The 19,760-nt window shown below is 40.7% G+C and overlaps 1 protein-coding gene across 1 annotated transcript; it reads right to left on the bottom strand.

Moving 5' to 3' along the window:
* Positions 1–5,643: 5,643 nt before the first annotated feature.
* Positions 5,644–18,532, bottom strand: LOC134626809 (transmembrane protease serine 9-like; the record flags this gene model as incomplete). Its single annotated transcript, XM_063472730.2, has 8 exons — positions 5,644–6,018; positions 6,454–6,551; positions 6,690–6,943; positions 15,917–16,091; positions 16,285–16,603; positions 16,690–16,835; positions 17,918–18,186; positions 18,369–18,532. Coding segments are annotated over 8 exons (1,800 nt in total), but the record flags the coding sequence as incomplete, so codon positions are not given.
* Between the last annotated feature and the right edge of the window lie 1,228 nt (positions 18,533–19,760).

The raw sequence follows: 19,760 nt of genomic DNA, 5'->3' as shown, positions 1-19,760 counted from the left end.
AACACTTCTAAACAACTATAATTTGTCCGTTCCATGACAGTTGCAGAAATGTTAGTTGACATTTTATTTCCTTTTATTGTGTCACACTTCTAATTCAGATTCTTGGCTTTTACTCTTATCTTGTTTTGTCCTGATGTTAAATTTGTCCTGTATAATTATACCTCAGTTATATTGCTGCTTATGTATTAATTTCCTGCTTTTATTTTTTAATTACTTATTTCATCTGTATCTTCTAATGTATTATTCTTACTATTTTCAATTTCTTTCTCTCATTACATTTTTTTAAATTGTCTGTATTTGTTTATGCTTTATTATTAAACTGGTCTTTATTAATAAATAGATTACATTTTTTAAAATCCTATCCTCAAATTTTTTTCTTACAATTTTATTTAATAAATTGATTTATTGTTATTGTTTTATTTTTATTTGTCTTGATGCACACTCAGTCATTCTTCATTCAGTCAGGTAAATCCCAAAAGGCTGATTCTGTTCATCTGGGTGTAGCATTTTCAGTGGGAGAAACGTTTCGTCAATCAACCAAGTGATGTCTGCATGATCAACTCACCTATAACATCTCTAAGTTTCTGGCTTCGATCCTCCACCTGTTGGTAGGCAGCTCTGAACACCACATCCAGAACACCTTGGATTTTGTTGAGAAGGTGAGAGACATTATTATGGCGGCAGATGGTCTTGTATGATGTTACATCTCTCTTCACTTCACTTGTGTTCCAGTCATGGAAGCGTTGGAGGTAGTCGGTAAGAGAGTTTACAGGATGACCCCAACCTCAGCAACAGGACCACTCTCAGCATCGACCAAGTGTGTTTGAACTGTGTCTTCATTCCACATGTTTCACATACAAGGGTCAGTTCTACAGGCAGAAACATGGGTGTGCCATGGGCTCCCCAGTTTATGGATGACACCTGTCTGAAAATCAAATCTCAGGACGTACCACAATTCATGGATCACATTAACTCTGTGGACCGACACATCAAATTGACCAGGGAGGATATGAAAAGTGGCAGGTTAGCCTTCTTAGACTGTGAGATTTCCATCAGTAATGGGGGACATCTAAAAGCTGACGTGTACCGTAAACCTACACATACAGATCAGTATTTAAGGTTTGACTCTCATCATCCACTGGAGCACAAACTGGGTGTCATCAGGACGCTACAACACAGAGCGAACACCATCCCCACTGACACAGCGGCCAGGGAGGCAGAAGAACAGCACATCAAGAAGCACTGGGTGGGATGTACACTGCTGTTGTGAGCACAGCAGTGAATTCCCAAGGTAGATAAAATTGTGTGCATCTAACAGTCATAAACTCTACCAGGGGCGGAGCGGGGGGGTGGCTTACTGGGCTTAAGCCTGGGTTGTTTTTTCAGAAGCCCGGGATCTTTTGGAGTGTAATTTTTTCATAGTTAGATGCCTGGCTGACAACTGTATAAAACAAAAAACTACACACAATATTCGAAGCGCATAGTGCACACTGTGGGAATTTACGACTGTGCGTAAATCCCCCCTAATATTGGTATGATCCGAGCTCAGACACTAAGCGAGGCGGGGCAGCTGCTGCCTGGAGTGCGCTGTTGGAGAAGCGCAGCGAGGCAGACAGAGGAGAACTGAAGTTCGACCAGGTACCAAAGCAAATAATTCGTACTGTACAAATAATGTAAATATGACGGTGTATCACGAAAGATTGATATCAAACTGATCACTTGACCCATATTACGTTACTTGTTCTTCAAGTGAATCAACAAATGGCGAAATGAAAAGCCGAACAACAACAATGCTGTTTCTTTAGAGAGTCTTAGCTTACATGTGTGTTTATTTCATATTTTCAGTTGTTTCCCTCCACGGCTAAATAAATCTGTTTCAGTAATGTACAGATACACAAGAATGGACATAAGGGGCTTCTTTCAAAGAAAAAACTCTGGTAGATGTTATTTTATATATTATACTTTGTATGTTGTTCAGTATATTTCTATGCAAAACAAGAGGAACTTCAATACACAGCAGTTTATTCACAGTTGAAACCAGATATTTAAATACACTTTATGGAAAACACAAGAACATTTTTTTACTATACAACATCAATTTAGAGTAAACTTGTTTTGGATAAATAAATATTGAAATAGCTTTTGAATTAGTTAAATGTCAGAATAAAGAGAGACAGAGCTGTCTATCACTTTCATCAAATGTAGGAGTACATATACACTAAGTTTATTGTTAATTAATAAGAAAACTCCAGACGATTCCATTCTGAGCTGAAGAAGCTTCTGATAGGTTAGTAGAGTCCATGTGAGTAAATTGGTGGCACAGCTGTGGATGCATATAAGGCAAAACACAGAGCCTGTTTCTTTGAAATGGGAAAATCAAGAGATATCAACCAAAACACCAGGAAAAGAATTGTGGAGCTCCACAAGTGTGGCTCAGTTTGAATACAATTTGGTGCCATTTACAATTAAGAAATACAGATAGTTTCTCTCTTTACTCTTAAAGTTAACAAATATGTTTTTATATTTATCAATCTAAAAAAATAAACATTTAGTCTGATTTGATGTTACAATTAAAAAAGTGTTTGTGTTTTTATCTGAAGAGTGTGTAAATATCTGGTTTCCACTGTATATTTGATGATTGTCAGCACAGAGAGAGAGAGGAGCAGAGAGGGAGAGAGAGGAACAGAGAGGGAGAGAGGAGCAGAGAGGGAGAGAGAGGAACAGAGAGGGAGAGAGAGGAACAGAGAGGGAGAGAGAGGAACAGAGAGGGAGAGAGAGGAACAGAGAGGGAGAGAGAGGAGCAGAGAGGGAGATGGAGAATGAGGACAGAACAGAGATGGAACAAGAGCAGGTGAGACACACATGTTAGTCAAATATTTGTTTACCAAAAGTATCACCGTATCATAGGTACTCATGTATCTCTTACCTAGTGTTTCTTTTTAGGTTTGTTATTTTTTAAATTCTATATTTATTAAGTTATGCAGGCTTGTTTGCACAACAAGTCTAAATAATTATATAAACTTTTCTGAATCTATATAGTGTACTTTGGTATAATTAAAAAATGCGTGTAGTGCAGGTCTATGATGACTTTTAGTGCTACTATCATCTAGGTGTCCTGCGTATGTGATATATATTTTTCCCTATATGAAGTCATCTTTCAGTCATTTCTAACCCCCCCCCCCCCCCCAAAAAAAAAAAAAAAAAAAGATACCAGAACTGAGCAGTAATTGGAAACTACCACACCATTCCAAGTTGATGTAGACACACAGGCCACCACCGCGAGTCTTACCACACAGGGCTGCATTTTTGTTGGCACAAAATGAGGTGAGCCACTGAGGCTGAATGGCGAGCTGAATGGCGGTGTCCGGAACTATGTCAACCAGCCATGTTTCTGTGAAACATGGTGGTGGTCAGAGGGCCCGGTGGCGCCAGTGTCCGGCAGCCTCGCCTCTGTCAGTGCGCCCCAGGGTGGCTGTGGCTGCAATGTAGCTTGCCATCACCAGTGTGTGAATGTGTGTGTGAATGTGTGGATGACTGGTTGTGTAAAGCACTTTGGGGTCCTTAGGGACTAGAAAAGCGCTATACAAATACAGGCCATTTACCATTTACCAAAACAAAGACGCAGCAGTGTAGTCGGATGGAGTCGGATGGAGTCCAGATTATTGTCCAGTGAGCAAATGTTTGATAGCAGGATGGATTGGAGAGCCAGCTAGCTTGGACTTTTGCTCTTAGCCTAGCAAGAGGCTCTTAGCCTCTGACACTTCACCCTCAATCTAAAACTTCCGGCTGAAGAAGCCTAACACTGCATGTGCAAAAATCCACCAGTAGGGGGCGCTGAAAGAGCTCTTTTCACACTGCACACGATTCAGTTTGTGTTATTTCCCACAGGCCTACAGGACAAAGACTGTGTTGGCTTTTTAGTTTTTCCCAACATTTAGTAACTTTCTTCCACATCGTTGTTTACATAGTAATCAAATAAAATACTAAAACAGAAAATTCAACCTGCTCTGTGTTATTTTCATGTGCGGCGTCGTAATGATGTCATGAGAAGTGTGATTTGACTGTTCTCTTTTTCCTGCCCTGCAGTCAGCTGCTGATGTTGGGCCTGTATGTGTCTGAGTTGTATTTATTTACAATCAATAATGCTCAGCTGTGTACTGTCTCAACAGCTTTCCAAGGCTTTCCAAAGACCTTAATATCAGTTAGAATTTCCCAAATATGGGATAAATCTAGGCTTTGATCTTTTTTCATGTTATCTGGACATTTGTGTTAAACTTATTGTGTGTTTATGTTTTATGTTCATTGTCCAAAGACAGTCCCCACTGTAACCCAATGATCCTGGGTCTGGTGACCAAGTGTTATGTTTTTGATTATTAATATTCTTTGATTTACTGTTAGTCATGGTTCATTCCATGCGGAGTGTGTCATGTCCCTTGTGTGGGTTAAATTCTGTCTCCATGTTTATTTATCTGTTTCCCAGTTACGTCTCGTGCACCCTCTGTTCCTTATGTTCAGTCTGCGTCTGTGTGTGAGTCTGTGGTCTCCTGTTTTATTGTGATAGTTCTGTGTGCTGTGTTAGTGTATTCTGTTTTGCTTTGTTCTGTTTTCCAAATTCCATCGTTACCCTTGGTGTATATATTGCGCATGTTTTCCAAGGTTTTTCTGTTAGTCTGGTTTTTGTGATTATTATTTTGTGTTGAGGCATTCCTCTGTTTAGTTTGAGACTGATGTTTTTTCCCCTTCTTGTGGATCTGTCTTAATAAATGGCACGCCTTCAATTAAATTTTGTTTTTCTTCTCTCATTTGGGTACTCATCCTTGTCACTGCAGATGTGACGCTGATAACTGGTGTTCATTTTTTTAATAAAACCCTTGTTGCTTCATTGCCCATGTCAGTCATGAAAAGGACATTTTTAATCTCAGTGATATTTACACCAGAATAAAAAAAAAAACCATTATAAAGTAGAATTTGTGATAATAATGATAAGAAGAATCAGAATCAGCGAAAGAGCTTGCAACCATTCTCCAATAATCACTCACTTTACTGTCACCATAACAGATCCAATACCAGAGAGAGGTCAGAGAGCGCTCGGTATGTGTGCTGCCCTTAAAGACAGTTCGGTTCAACTGTCTTTTTTGTTTTTTCAGAAAACTCCAAATATCTCTGAGGATCTCATTTCAAATTGGCAGACATGCTCACTGATTCTACTTTCTTTTCATCTCACTAAAGAAAAACAACAAAAAACTTTGTTTGAATTTCTTTATCCTTCAAATCAGATAACTAACTTTTCCAGTGCAGTGTAACAGTTTTCAGAGCGGATGCTGTTTGTGAGCATTAAGTGCTTAACATTGGCCCGGGATATGAGGTAGACGAGGGATGGTCATTGTCTCTGTGTTCCAAAAAATCCCAAAATATATTTCTCTAAATCTGATAAATATCATACTGTTCTGTTCCGCTTCAGAAAAACATGAAGTTCAAACTGCTGGGCGACATTTTTATGTCCAGTTTTAGAGTTGCTTGAAGACATTCTTCAAGCCACTTAAAGAAGTCCAGATGCTTTTCTTTCCAAACTCCTTAGACTACGATGACCTGGATGACTGAGAACCTTCACAGATCACATCATGTCAATCAAGTTTGAGTTCTCTAAAGGCAGAGTTGGAGACAAAAGGCGAGGCTGAGGAGATGGAAGAAGACAAAGATGAAGGAGTGAGCAGGACAATCCTCACTGCTGTTGAACATGCTTTTCAAGTCAGTAGTAGTGGTAACCATGGTGGTGGTGTAGGTACTGCTGGTAATGGTGGTGATGGACACATTGGCGGAATTGGCGCTGGTGGTGTTCAGGGCTGGAGACAAGCGTGTCTCGAGCGTCTCAGACAGGAAGGAGTCAAAGGAGCTCACTCTGGTGAAGGTCATGACCGAATTTCGTCTCCTCCTGGCAGAGGGGCTTGGAGCTGTTAACACGACCGCCTGGAACCAAGAGCCGCCCTGCTTACACATCAGCGGGCCGCCAGAATCACCCTGAACAGACAGACAGGAAAGTTAGTGTTTGAGTTTGAGACACTCTGTTTGCCAGAAAACCTTGAACCAAGATTATTTTAACTACCTAAAAATAAACGACCAAATTCAACTAGGTGTTAAAAACATTTTAGACAGTTGTAACAACAACAACAACAACAATAATAATACATTCACTCTAATAAGAAATTTAGGCTTAAAACAAAGATACAGAGGCACTAAATAAAATTAGCCTTAAATCTAATTGGCCCTTAATGAAGACTGAAATTTCAAAGCTGGAACTTCTTACATGTTTCTGAAGATTGTAAGCCCTCTGGAAACTTAAAATGATGAACTATTCAAATTCATCACGTGACTGTAATAAGCAGCTAAATCCAAGGTCCAGAATAAACATGTCAGCAGACAGTGTGTTATAAGAAGAAGAATCCAGTCATTTACCTGCTGCAGTGCAAACACGTCTGTACAGATGCTCTCACTCGATGATAAGTTCCCACAGTTTACCACCGAGGTCTGAAACTGCTGCATAACTTCTTCAGCTAACATTATGAAAGATAAGAAAATCCTGATGTTTGACTAAAGAAACTGTAAGTGCAGTGGTCCACATGTGTAATCTGAGAGATGGAGTGGTGCAGAGTCTGGGCAGAACTCTGTCAGCCTTCATGTTGCTGACTCACCTCCTCCTGTTCCAGGACTCCAACCGGCCACCCAGCACGCCAAGCCCTCGGCGAAGGTTCTCCCGTTGTCCAAGCAGATGGGCTGGATGTAGTCGGTCAGGGTGGGCTGGGCAGATAGATGGAGGATGGCTATGTTGGTCCCGGTCGTGTTGCTCAGAGTGATATTTGTCACATTCAGCATCACCTCAAAGGGATTGGATCCATTTAGCTTCAGACGACCCAACACGACAGTCCACTCGGACGCTACAGGGGAGCTGTGGGAGGAACGAAACATCCAAACATAATCTTCATCAGCTTCAAACAAGATCTACACCTTTACACTCAACTTCATGGGGCCCAAGTTTTACACATTTGAACCTGGTGACATTCAGGCCTGGTTCTAATTAAAGAGGTAAATATTTAACTAGAAGACCCAGAGAGCTAATCAGTTAATGGTGAAGTTTCTCTCTTTGATTTGATTTGTACGGTGGCCCCTAGAGACAAAGCACGCACAAACTCCAAAACACATGCAAACTCCAAAACACGTACAAAATCCAAAACACTTACAAACCCCAAAACACATGCAAAATCCAAATCACAACGGAAGTGCTCCAGGACGCTAGGGGCAGTGTTGAGCTTTTGTTACCTAGTAACTACACAAGCCAGGAAGTACCAATGACCGGATTTGGGCTGTATCCCAATTCAGGGGGCGTTTATCAATATGCGTACTTGTGCGTACTTGCGTTCTCGTGTACTCGTGATACGTCATCAGTCGGAGACCAAGTACTGTTCCAATTCGAAGTACGCATCACGCCGAGAACGCGAAAAAGTCCCGGATGTGTTCTCGATCCGCCCGTTTTATCGAGCATGCATCGGTGTAGACTTGGGACAGCTAAATATCCCAGAATGCATTTCGTCCAAAACTCAACAGCAGACTCCCGGCACATCGTTTCCAACCCCCCCCCCAAACCGCTCGCGGACTTCTCACTACTCAGGTTAAAGAAACCCCAGCAGCTGTCTATAGTATTGAGTGTCCACTAGAATAGAAATAAAAGCGTTCTAACATCTCACCTGCTTGTTTTTATTAAGGTATGTACACGTATGTACATGTACACTATTTTTATTAATAGAGGTTTCACTACTGAGGTTAACAATGATATATAAGTCACTTAGATCACTTCTAAATGTTAATGTTTGGTTTATTCCAGTGTTTTATTTGTTCCTGAGTAAACTGGTTTGGCTGTGATTAAAGTTAAGCTTCATAATATGTTACTTACAGTTAAATTAGGAGGGGACGGCAGTAAAAACTCCGGACCTGTGACATCATCACGTACGCTGGTGTTCCGACTGTACAAATCACGAGTACGTGCTCGCGTACTTGAGAATTGAGAAACGGCCCACGAGTCCGTGCTCGCGTTCTCGGCGGGTACGTACTCCCGTGCGTTCTCAGCGGGTACGTACTCACCGAGAACGCGAGTACGTACTCGCGTACTTGGGCATTGATAAACGGCCAGGGTCTGCAACCTTAAAGGCCGCATTTTAAGGCCGATTACGTCACAGCGACGTGACGAAGGTTGTCCCAATTCAAAGGCTGCTCGAAATGCGGCCTTCAAATGCGTCCTTCATTTCCCTGAATTTTGAGGATGGGTCGGTGTAGCCTTCATGGCCCAACATAGCGCGGTAGTGGTGTGGATAATTTTGCCGAAAAAAAACGGCGGAAGCGGAGCGGCCAAAGAGTAAACTTTCAAAAGTAAGTACTGAATATTATGTCACTTATTTATGCGCAAATGTTTAATAATGAAGAACATTAAAACATTACTGTTGGCCACATGTCGGCAAAGTTATGTGACATTAGTGATGTTTGTACTTTCAGCATTAACTTGGTTTTAAAGCCTCTACTTCTAAACATATATATATAGTCGACCTTAATCCTACAGAGAATGTGATGATTTTATGGATAATTAAAGTCAGTCATATATCCACAAACACAACAAGCTGAAAGTCAGTGATGCTGCTCGGTTTGCAGTCCTGAATATCACGGCACAAGCAGGATTCACTGCACTGTTAATGTTAGCTATGTTATATTGCTGCCTCTGTTCAGTGGTGTCGAGCCAAACGGACTTTAACGTGTGTTTGAACGAGCTGACGGTTCACTCGTTAAGCTGAAAGAAAGATGCTTTAATCACAGGAGTCACACATGTGTCCACTGGACCATCTGGGAACTCTTCTTGTTTAGCACTCGTAATAACACAAACACTAAATCCACCTTCTCTTGTGCTGTTTTGTAGCAGTGTATACACCTGAGACTGTCACCTGTCTGTCTGTCCTGCACTCTCTCTCTGTTTCTTTCTCTCTGATTGTGGAATAAAAGTATGAACATGTATTTATAAGTTACACTTGTGTTTGAATCCTGCAGCTTATCACACATTTGATTTCCATGTGTGACAACTGCAAGTGTCCAGAGTGAGGACAGACTGAGGGACCCACTGCTGCACATCATCTGTGAGGCTTTGCACCCCTGATGATCCACCAGGACAAACTCAGCAGTGTGTGAGGAAGAGGAGGAGGAAGAGCCAGCAGCAGCTGACAGATGGAGAGAATAGACAGACTGTTCCCTGTTTGTGAAGGACTGCTAGAAAAGTTTAACATAACTAATTGTCTGTCCTGAATCAGTCTCATTAGGTAATGTTCAAATAATGTTATCATTCCAGTGTTTTCAGTGTGGGAGAAAGTACTCAGGGCCTTCAAGTTACACACTATGAAAGGCAGCAACAAGTTTAATATTCAGAAACCTAAAGTATGTATCAGCAGCAGAATGGAGCTAAAAATAAATGTTTGTTTCAGTTCTATGAAGCTTTGAGTATTTTGGATTAGTAGCACTGCTGTGTTTGTTGCATCATATTGCTGTAATTGTTTATATGCTTTATATATTCTGAGGTAAGTTGATCTATAGTGTTACATCATATTCTATAAGGATGTTATGTGTTTGTGTACTTTTTGCCCAGTTTGTCCCATTTAGCAGAAGTCAGCCTGTTTAAGGCTCTGATATCTATTCTGTATGACTTAAAGCAGTTATGACATGGTCTGATTTTCTCACCCAATAAAGGAATATTTCATATATCAGTCTACTCTTTATTTTATCAGAAACAGTTATCACAGTTTGTACATTTTCTTTTTATAAATATATGTAAGCATTGAGCCAAATTTAGTAATGCCAACATACTGAAGGAACAATATTTGTCTCTTATATATGATACACCTATATATGCACTGTCAAAGATACTTTTCTTTGAGTGAAGATTTAAGGTGATAAGACATAAATAACTGCAACTTGAATTTGTACTGAGGCTCAGTATTTGACACAGAGTTCATGTTCACTGCTGTAATAGCTAATAATGATTAATATAATAACTATAATATTGGCCATATTATATTTACATTACCAAAGTGATATGACTTTAGTCTCATGAACAGCATTAGCTAATTGTTATTTACTAGCTAATCTTAAAATGACCGTTCAGTACAGAAATGAAGCCCAAAAATCATGTTTTTACAGTCCTGTGGTCTCAGCCTCAGATACTTATCAAATCACACAAAGCTCTTGTAGAAACAAACAAACAACTGAACAAAATATGTTCTCCTTCATTTCTGTCAAACAAAGTTGTATGACACGTTTCCAGCGGTTAGTATCATGGTTGCTAGGCAACCTGGGCAGCGCGACGAAGACTAGACGTCTCATTTGCAAATCGAGCTCAACACTGCCCCTAGCGTCCTGGAACACTTCCGTTGTGTTTTGTATTTTGTAAGTGTTTTGGAGTTTGCATGTGTTTTGGAGTTTGCATGTGTTTTGGAGTTTGCATGTGTTTTGGGGTTTGCATGTGTTTTGGAGTTTGCATGTGTTTTGGATTTTGTACGTGTTTTGGAGTTTGTGCGTGCTTTGTCTCTAGGGGCCACTGTAGATTTGAAAAGAAGTATAAAATACGTCAGAGAAAATGCTGCTGTCGAACAAACCAATCACAGCCGCAGCGGGCTGAATCGAAGCCTTGTTATATTTCTATAGAGCTGCTCATCAGGTTACACTGTAAATAACAAAGTACCTATGGACTAGATTTAACACAGAATCAGCTTAAATGCTAACACTGTGTGGGACTGACCAGTTACATGTGTGGAAAGTGTAGAAGTGTGGCACCATCAGGTGATCAGCTGGCAGTGAGATCAGCGGATCTGCTGGGACTGTGTTCAGTTTCCATTTTTAAAGACTCGCTCATTTCCTTAAAGGGATGGTTACATTTGTAGTCTGTTGGGCACAGTTTTCACTGGTGGACTGATCCACAGTGGAATACAGTTTGTTTAAAAAAAACTTTGACTCAGTGGAAAGAGTGGGCAATGAAGTCCCACTCTGAAAAAGATTTCCACCATGTTTTTTGATCACCATCGGTGGTTGTTCATCTGCATGCTTATGATTTTAATTTAATTCTGTACCTTTACTTTAGATGTTTCATGTTGTAATCCAATCAGCGTTGAACAGCTGCAGACTAAGCTTTTCTTCATGTTGGAGCTTGATGGCGATTTGATTCCTGCCAGCCTTTTCCCAGTAAAGGTTTTCAATAGTGATTATCAGAGCCAGCACTACTATTTTGGACGTTAGAAAAGAAAAATTTCATTCCACCTGAGCTCATCATCTTGGTATTGGCTCTGCCTCTTCGATCTTCGCTGTCGAATAGGGAAAATATGTTTCAACATAAAATGTAAATATGTGGTACAACTCTTGCTTGTTCTGTTGTTGGTCTGTCAGCCACAGTCTCATTAACATCAACTGGACGTGAACATGACTGCGGTGGAGGGAAAGTCATGTCATTTACTTAGTCCCCAGAGCACTGATTGATTGATTGATTGATTGAATCGTTATTTTGAACATGTTGAAAAAGTACAACAACATAGAATTAAACAGAGACAAACAAACAAAGCAAAACAAAAGGAAAACGAGCAACCACAACTACAAATACAGGTCCTTCTCAAAAAATTAGCATATTGTGATAAAGTTCATTATTTCCTGTAATGTACTGATAAACATTAGACTTTCATATATTTTAGATTCATTACACACAACTGAAGTAGTTCAAGCCTTTCATTGTTTTAATATTGATGATTTCGGCATACAGCTCATGAAAACCCAAAATTCCTGTCTCAAAAAATTAGCATATCATGAAAAGGTTCTCTAAACGAGCTATTAACCTAACGAATTAACTCTAAACACCTGCAAAAGATTCCTGAGGCTTTTAAAAACTCCCAGCCTGGTTCATTATTCAAAACCGCAATCATGGGTAAGACTGCCGACCTGACTGCTGTCCAGAAGGCCATCATTGACACCCTCAAGCAAGAGGGTAAGACACAGAAAGAAATTTCTGAACGAATAGGCTGTTCCCAGAGTGCTGTATCAAGACACCTCAGTGGGAAGTCTGTGGGAAGGAAAAAGTGTGGCAGAAAACGCTGCACAACGAGAAGAGGTGACCGGACCCTGAGGAAGATTGTGGAGAAGAACCGATTCCAGACCTTGGGGGACCTGCGGAAGAAGTGGACTGAGTCTGGAGTAGAAACATCCAGAGCCACCGTGTACAGGCGTGTGCAGGAAATGGGCTACAGGCGCCGCATTCCCCAGGTCAAGCCACTTTTGAACCAGAAACAGCGGCAGAAGCGCCTGACCTGGGCTACAGAGAAGCAGCACTGGACTGTTGCTCAGTGGTCCAAAGTACTTTTTTCGGATGAAAGCAACTTTTGCATGTCATTCAGAAATCAAGGTGCCAGAGTCTGGAGGAAGACTGGGGAGAGGGAAATGCCAAAATGCCTGAAGTCCAGTGTCAAGTACCCACAGTCAGTGATGGTCTGGGGTGCTATGTCAGCTGCTGGTGTTGGTCCACTGTGTTTTATCAAGGGCAGGGTCAATGCAGCTAGCTATCAGGAGATTTTGGAGCACTTCATGCTTCCATCTGCTGAAAAGCTTTATGGAGATGAAGATTTCATTTTTCAGCACGACCTGGCACCTGCTCACAGTGCCAAAACCACTGGTAAATGGTTTACTGACCATGGTATTACTGTGCTCAATTGGCCTGCCAACTCTCCTGACCTGAACCCCATAGAGAATCTGTGGGATATTGTGAAGAGAAAGTTGAGAGACGCAAGACCCAACACTCTGGATGAGCTTAAGGCCGATATCGAAGCATCCTGGGCCTCCATAACACCTCGGCAGTGCCACAGGCTGATTGCCTCCATGCCACGCCGCATTGAAGCAGTCATTTCTGCAAAAGGATTCCCCACCAAGTATTGAGTGCATAACTGAACATAATTATTTGAAGGTTGACTTTTTTTGTATTAAAAACACTTTTCTTTTATTGGTCGGATGAAATATGCTAATTTTTTGAGATAGGAATTTTGGGTTTTCATGAGTTATGTATGCCAAAATCATCAATATTAAAACAATGAAAGGCTTGAACTACTTCAGTTGTGTGTAATGAATCTCAAATATATGACAGTCTAATGTTTATCAGTACATTACAGGAAAATAATGAACTTTATCACAATATGCTAATTTTTTGAGAAGGACCTGTAAGTTTCATGGTCAAAAAGGAGCAGGAAGAAGCATAAGCTTATTTAATCCCACCCCCTTTCCACTATCTAGTAATCAATAGACTGCAGAAATACTTCCTTGCAATTACATTATATGTTACGTGTATTTTCTTTTTTTTTTTAATTTTTTAGTATATATATATATATATATATATATATATATATATATATATATACACAGTAGGGGTGCAACAATACTCGTATCGATATTGAACCGTTCGATACAGTGCTTTCGGTTCAGTACGCATGTGTATCGAACAATACAAAATTTTTAATTTATTTTATCAACTTTTCTTCTGACGATGCTGTCTGTGTTGACCGCTCAGTGAATCTGCGTTTGACTTATCCGCCTAGGCTGCACTGTCGAGCGCAGATCCACTGAGCGCAGCGCAAGCTAGTGAGACAGAAGTTGCTCGTTGCAACATGGCAAATTGAACCTCCCCCACCCTCATTCAGATCTGGCGTTTGGAACTATTTTGGTCTTCATGTGAAGTATGACCCTGAAGGTAAGCGCGTCATGGACAAAAGTAAAACAGTATGTCGGATGTGCCACGCAATGCTCAATTACATTGGTGGGAACTAGTGCGTTAGCGCAGTTTGCTCGTTAACGTGTTGACGCCGTCCAGCCCCACACACGGGGCGATCCGCGGTTGCTCGTTAATGGAGATTTGCCGTGTTGTGACGTTAACGTCATTTCAGATTAACGCTGACAGCACTAGTGGGAACACGAATATGACTGCACATTTACTCCGACATCATCCTAGTGCAAAGACAAGTGGAAGCAGACAAAAACAACAAGCACGCATGCTACAAACTTTACCCGAGTCATTTAGACAGCCGTTAGCACATGATTCTCCTTATGGGGACCTGATATGTTTAATATGCTGCTGAGAGTATACCCCAGAAGAAGCGTATAGTATAGCTTTTATTTTGGAAAGAGCCATTTCTCTGTAATAAACTCTCTTTTCCAAAGATGAGGGATTTCTCCATCAGATAGATTTATTTTTTTTATTACTTTGTTGTTTCAGCAACATTAAATTTAAAAACTGTACTTTTGAGTTAAAATATATATTTGTAATTTTAATAAATGACAAATTAAAAAGGCATGAACATTTTTTTGTATCGAAAAAATATCAAACCGCGACACCAAAGTATCGAACCGAACCGTGAATTTTGTGTATCGTTGCACCCCTAATATATATATATTATTTCTATCTATCCATACATACATATATACACATACACACATATACACATTTTTAATAACCCCAGTAACACCTCAAAGGATACACAACCTTCAGATATATACACCCATACCAGCATACCCGTGCACCCACACACACATGAAAATATTGGACACCCGATCAAATCTCTTCCTCCTCCCTGTACCCTGCAAAAACCATATCCTTAAACCGCTTTTTAAATTGCGCCATGCTCAGACATTGCTTCATATCTTTACTCAGTCTGTTCCACAGCTTCACTCGACACACAGAGATGCAAAAACTTTTTAATGTTATACGGATACAAGGATGTTTTAAATTTAATTTCCCCCTCAAATTGTATCCCCGTTCCCTTTTAGAAAACAGTTTTAGAATATTGTCAGGAAGCAGGTCGTTTATTGTTTTATACATAATTTGTGCAGTTAGAAAATGAACCAGATCTGTGAGTTTTAGAATTTTTGATTTTAAGAATAGTGGATTTGTATGATTTACCCAGTTTTATGGATTATCCTTATGGCCCTTTTTTGTAATATAAAGATTGATGATAGCGAACATGTGTAAGTATTGCCCCAAACCTCTGCACAGTAATGCACATATGATGCAATCAGGGAACAATAGAGAATGTGGAGTGATTTGTGGTCCAATCATGTATATGATTTATATAAGACTTCCAGTTTAATTTATCATCTATAATCACACCAAGAAACTTATGTTCAAGTACTCTTTCAATTTCCACACAATCTATATGAATCTGCACTTGTGCATTTCTAAGGGAATTCCCAAATAAGACTATTTTAGTTTTACTTAGATTTAGCGATAGTTTGTTCCTGTTAAACCATTTTTTAATTTTGCACATTTCTGAAGTAATTGTATCCAGCAACTCCTTTAGATTCCCACTAGAACAAAAAATATTTGTGTCATCTGCAAATAATACTAATTTTAATATATCAGATGCCTTACAAATATCATTTATATAAATAATAAATAATTTTGGACCCAGCCTTGTGGAACACCACAAACAATGTCCAAGCATGATGAGGAATGGACACCCAGCTTCACAAATTGTTTCCTGTAACTTAAATAATTTTTCACCCAGTGCAGTACAACCCGCCTTATCCCATACCTTTCCAGTTTATTGATTAATATGTCATGATTGATTGTGTCGAATGCTTTCTTGAGATCCAGAAATAGTCCAGCGGCATACTGTTTCTGATCTATAGCATTTGTAATCTCCTCAATTGATTTGATTAATGCCAGAGATGTTGATCTTTTTGATCTGAATCCATATTGACTGTCAGAGAGTAATTTATATTTATCTAAGAATTTGTCTAATCGTTTATTAAACAGGTTTTCTAGGTATTTCTAGGATGAACTGTATCATTGTCTGTCCAAACTTCAACTGACCTTGAGAAGCAGTTGGCGTTGCTCAACACCGAGTCCAAGGCCACCAGAGTCCCACCACACACGTGACTTCCATTTTTCTGTAGGCTCGCCATCCACGGCCACGAACCAGCCACCACTGAGGGTCCCCCCATGTTGCGAGAATTCCTTGGAGCTTGTCCACAGACCAGTGCTGAAAAAATAAGCAGAGGAAGACACAAAGAAATGTTAAAAACCTGGACCACCCATCAGTTTGAGGTCAGGTAGTTTAGACCAGACCATTTGTTTTAAAAAGTGTTGTCATGATGGGCACTCACACTGGGGAGTGGTCGAAGGTCGCGTAGTTGTTGTAGTGATGGCGGCTCTGCTGGTGGTTGTTGCAGGGACTGTGGTTGTTGTGGTGGTGATTGTTGTTGTAGGGGTGGTGGTGGTGGTTGTAGGTGTGGTGGTGGTGGTGGTTCTAATAGTGGTTGGCACTGGTTGCAGTCCTGTGCAGGTGACACTGAGGTCACTGTTGGTTCCAGTGGACGTGAACGTCATGAAGCCCGGCTGGTTGGAGGAGATCTGGCTGTTGATCCAGGTCTGGTACTGGGATACTCTGGCGTAGACTCCTGGAAGATTCGGCTCAGCACAACCTTCCCCAAAACTGACGATTCCCGCCTGAATCCAGCGACCGCTCTGCTTGCTCACCATTGGACCTCCTGAATCCCCCTTTGAGAGCAGAAACATTTACTGTTAGTTGAGGAGAAGAAACTGTAGAAGGTGAAAATGTGCCAAACACAGGTAACAACAATCACCTGACAGGAGTCCTTTCCTCCCTCACTTAACCCGGCACAGATCATGTTGTCAGTGATTTCTCCCACTCCATAGTCACAGTTACACTGCCTGTTTCCCACAACAGGAACCTGCACCTCCATCAGGTTTTGTGGAGAAGGAAGGGGCACTGAGACGGACAAAAAAACCCAAACAAAAATCAGCACAAAAAGTTCAACTTTTATTGTCCTATCTGCTTGTGGAATATGTGGGTGGTCAGCATAAGTTTGGTACTAGGATCATCTTGTAGCCACGATTCCTTATGTATCAACCTCATTTTATAATAACCTCATATTTTAAAAGCCATCCATCTTCTTCTGCTTTATACCTATGCAGAGAAGCCCAGACCTCCCTCTCCCCAGCCACCTCCTCTAGCTTGTCTGGGCCAGCCGAGAGATATAATCTCTCCAGCGTGTTCTGGGTCTGCCCCGGGGCTGTGTTTACTATCTCCGCTCCTGCTGAATCCTGCATCTCCTAAATAATCCCAATGTAAATAAAGCTCGTTCTCATCACAACCTCTGCCTGCACTTGGGTCCTTACCTCACCTCCACATGCCTGTCTCGCCAGCTGGGACAATTTATAGATGCACGAACATAAAAATGTCAATGACCAACATGGGGAAATGTTTCATGAAGACATTGTAAACAAGCAGAAATGCGACAAGGCAAAGTGGAGCCTGGCAGAGTTGGAAGACTTTTGTTGAAGACTGGTGCACAACTCACCAATGATCTGCTGCATATCATTTCTAGGTTGCTTACATTTGAATAAAAATTTTATTTTATTTATCAAGATCATGAAAATAAATATAGCCGTCTCAGAAGTGGTAACACAGACTTGGATTCCTTCCCTTACATTGGGAGTTTCATTAAAAGTTGGGAGGAACAGACGCTGCTCCGAAGGGAGAACAGACAAAGCAAGAGCATGCCTTCTTACAGCTGAAGAACATCTGGAACCAAAGAATACAACATCACCTCTCTGAAAGAGAGGCAGGCCAAAGAATTTATGGCAACAAGATGTCCGAAACGATACCAAGAGATTGGGATATTCAAATTTCAAAATGACACATTTTAAAAATAATGTGGTTGCAGTCATCAGAATCTCTTTAGCTCACAGAAGAATTTTATTGCTCTAAATATTTCTGAGACATCACTCTTATTTCCTGCATTATAATCATCTTTACTCTAAAAACAATCAGGTGTCTTTATGACCCACCTCCACTTCCTATACTGCCCCAGCCGGTGACCCAGCTGTTAACACCGCTGTAGAAGGTGCTGTCTGATGCTGCCAGGCAGACGGGAGAAATGTAGTTGTTGAAAGTCACCGGAGAGGAGAGCTGCAGGAGGCAGATGTCATTGTCAAACGTCTTAGAGTTGTAGTTTGGATGTTTGATGATCTGTGTTACTGTCCGAGACACTGCATTGGGATTAGATCCCTGTAGACTCTGACGGCCCAGATTCACAGTCAGACCGCTTGCAGTAATGCTAGGATCAGGAAACAAAACGGTGCACAGTTATTCTGATTGTTAAAATGAAATGACATCTTTGACTTTTTACCTTGTTAGCTATTTATCGTGTTACACTCCTGGTCCCCTGATGGGGAGCTTTCATAATGTCTTTATTCCACTAAATCTTGTTTAGTGTGCAGCTTCAGCCTCATTACTCACGTTGGAAAGCAGTGAGCAGCAGTCAGCACCCACTGACTGTTAATGAGGGATCCTCCACAGAAGTGGGACCCCGATCTTTGGAGACTGACCTGCCAGGGCCAACTGCCAACAGGGGCCACCTGTCCTCCTACAATCCTGGTGTTCAGAGCCGCCTGACCACAAACTGAAGACAGACATTAAAACACAGAGTGAGCATTACTGTATGAGCTGTAAACTCTCAGCATTACAAACTGCTGAGTGAGGACACAGTGATCCTGGGAGTCTACAGTTCACTCACAAACTAATATTCATATAAAACTCTAAAGATTTATTACACATAACAGTAAATCATTACACAAAGAAACTTTATCTTACCATCCAGCTGTGACTCAGACTCTGAAACACAGAAATGTTAAAACGTTACAGCAGAAATAAAAATGTTTACAGCCTGATATACAAACTGTTTTAGTCTCTTAGATACTTTCCTCCTTCATAACACCTGTACAGGGGAGGATGTTTTTATAACTCACCTGTTTAAATTGTATTAAGGCATAGGGTTTGCATTAGTACCTGAACTGTACCATGGGGCCTCGGAAGGGGTAGTCTCAAATCATTGGCTGTCTACATCCAGCTCTTATATACAGTCTATGGACTGAAAACTGAGCATCTATATGTGTGTGTGCATCAGACTCAGAGGGGGGAGGGGTTTACTGTGTGACTCAGCCTTACGGGAACACTGATGATCTGTTGATGATCACGTTTGTCTCACAGACAGAAATCATGCCGAAAAATACTGTGCACACAGTGGATGTTGTACTACTAATACCACTACTATATTACTGCAGTACCTGACAGTGTTATGTCCATCCATCCATGTCAGGGTCAGAGGACAGTAACATATGACATAGAAATTTAAAAAAACACGCCACTGACTTCAGTTTAAAGGTTCACGTTCAAACACGAGACAAACTGATGCACACGGCAAGATATTTACATTGTTTTAATCAAAACATAGTTTTCCAAAGGTAGGTGTCCAACATCACCTCAGCTGTAGTAATTATTCTCATGTGTCCCATGAGTGGATAAATATTACTAATGATACTAATGCTATTAATAAGTCATGAGAACCTTAACTTCACCATGTCTGCCATGAACATGTCTTCACATTCTTGCACTGGTATTTTAAAGTTATGTTTACTGAAGCCTACATAATTGTATAAAGTGACTTCTTATATTCATGTGCAACATAAGCATTAGAAATATCCTGTCTCAGAGTGACGCTGAAAAACTAGTTCATGCATTTATTACTTCCAGGCTGGACGACTGTAATTCATTATTATCAGGAAGTCCTAAAAACTCCCTGAAAAGCCTTCAGTTAATCCAAAATGCTGCAGCAAGAGTCCTGACAGGGAC

This window comes from Pelmatolapia mariae, linkage group LG4 (assembly GCF_036321145.2).
Source record: "Pelmatolapia mariae isolate MD_Pm_ZW linkage group LG4, Pm_UMD_F_2, whole genome shotgun sequence".
Classification (NCBI taxonomy): Eukaryota; Metazoa; Chordata; class Actinopteri; order Cichliformes; family Cichlidae; genus Pelmatolapia; species Pelmatolapia mariae.
The sequence above is the reverse complement of the archived record's forward strand: the minus strand, read 5'-3'. Positions and strand labels throughout refer to the sequence as shown.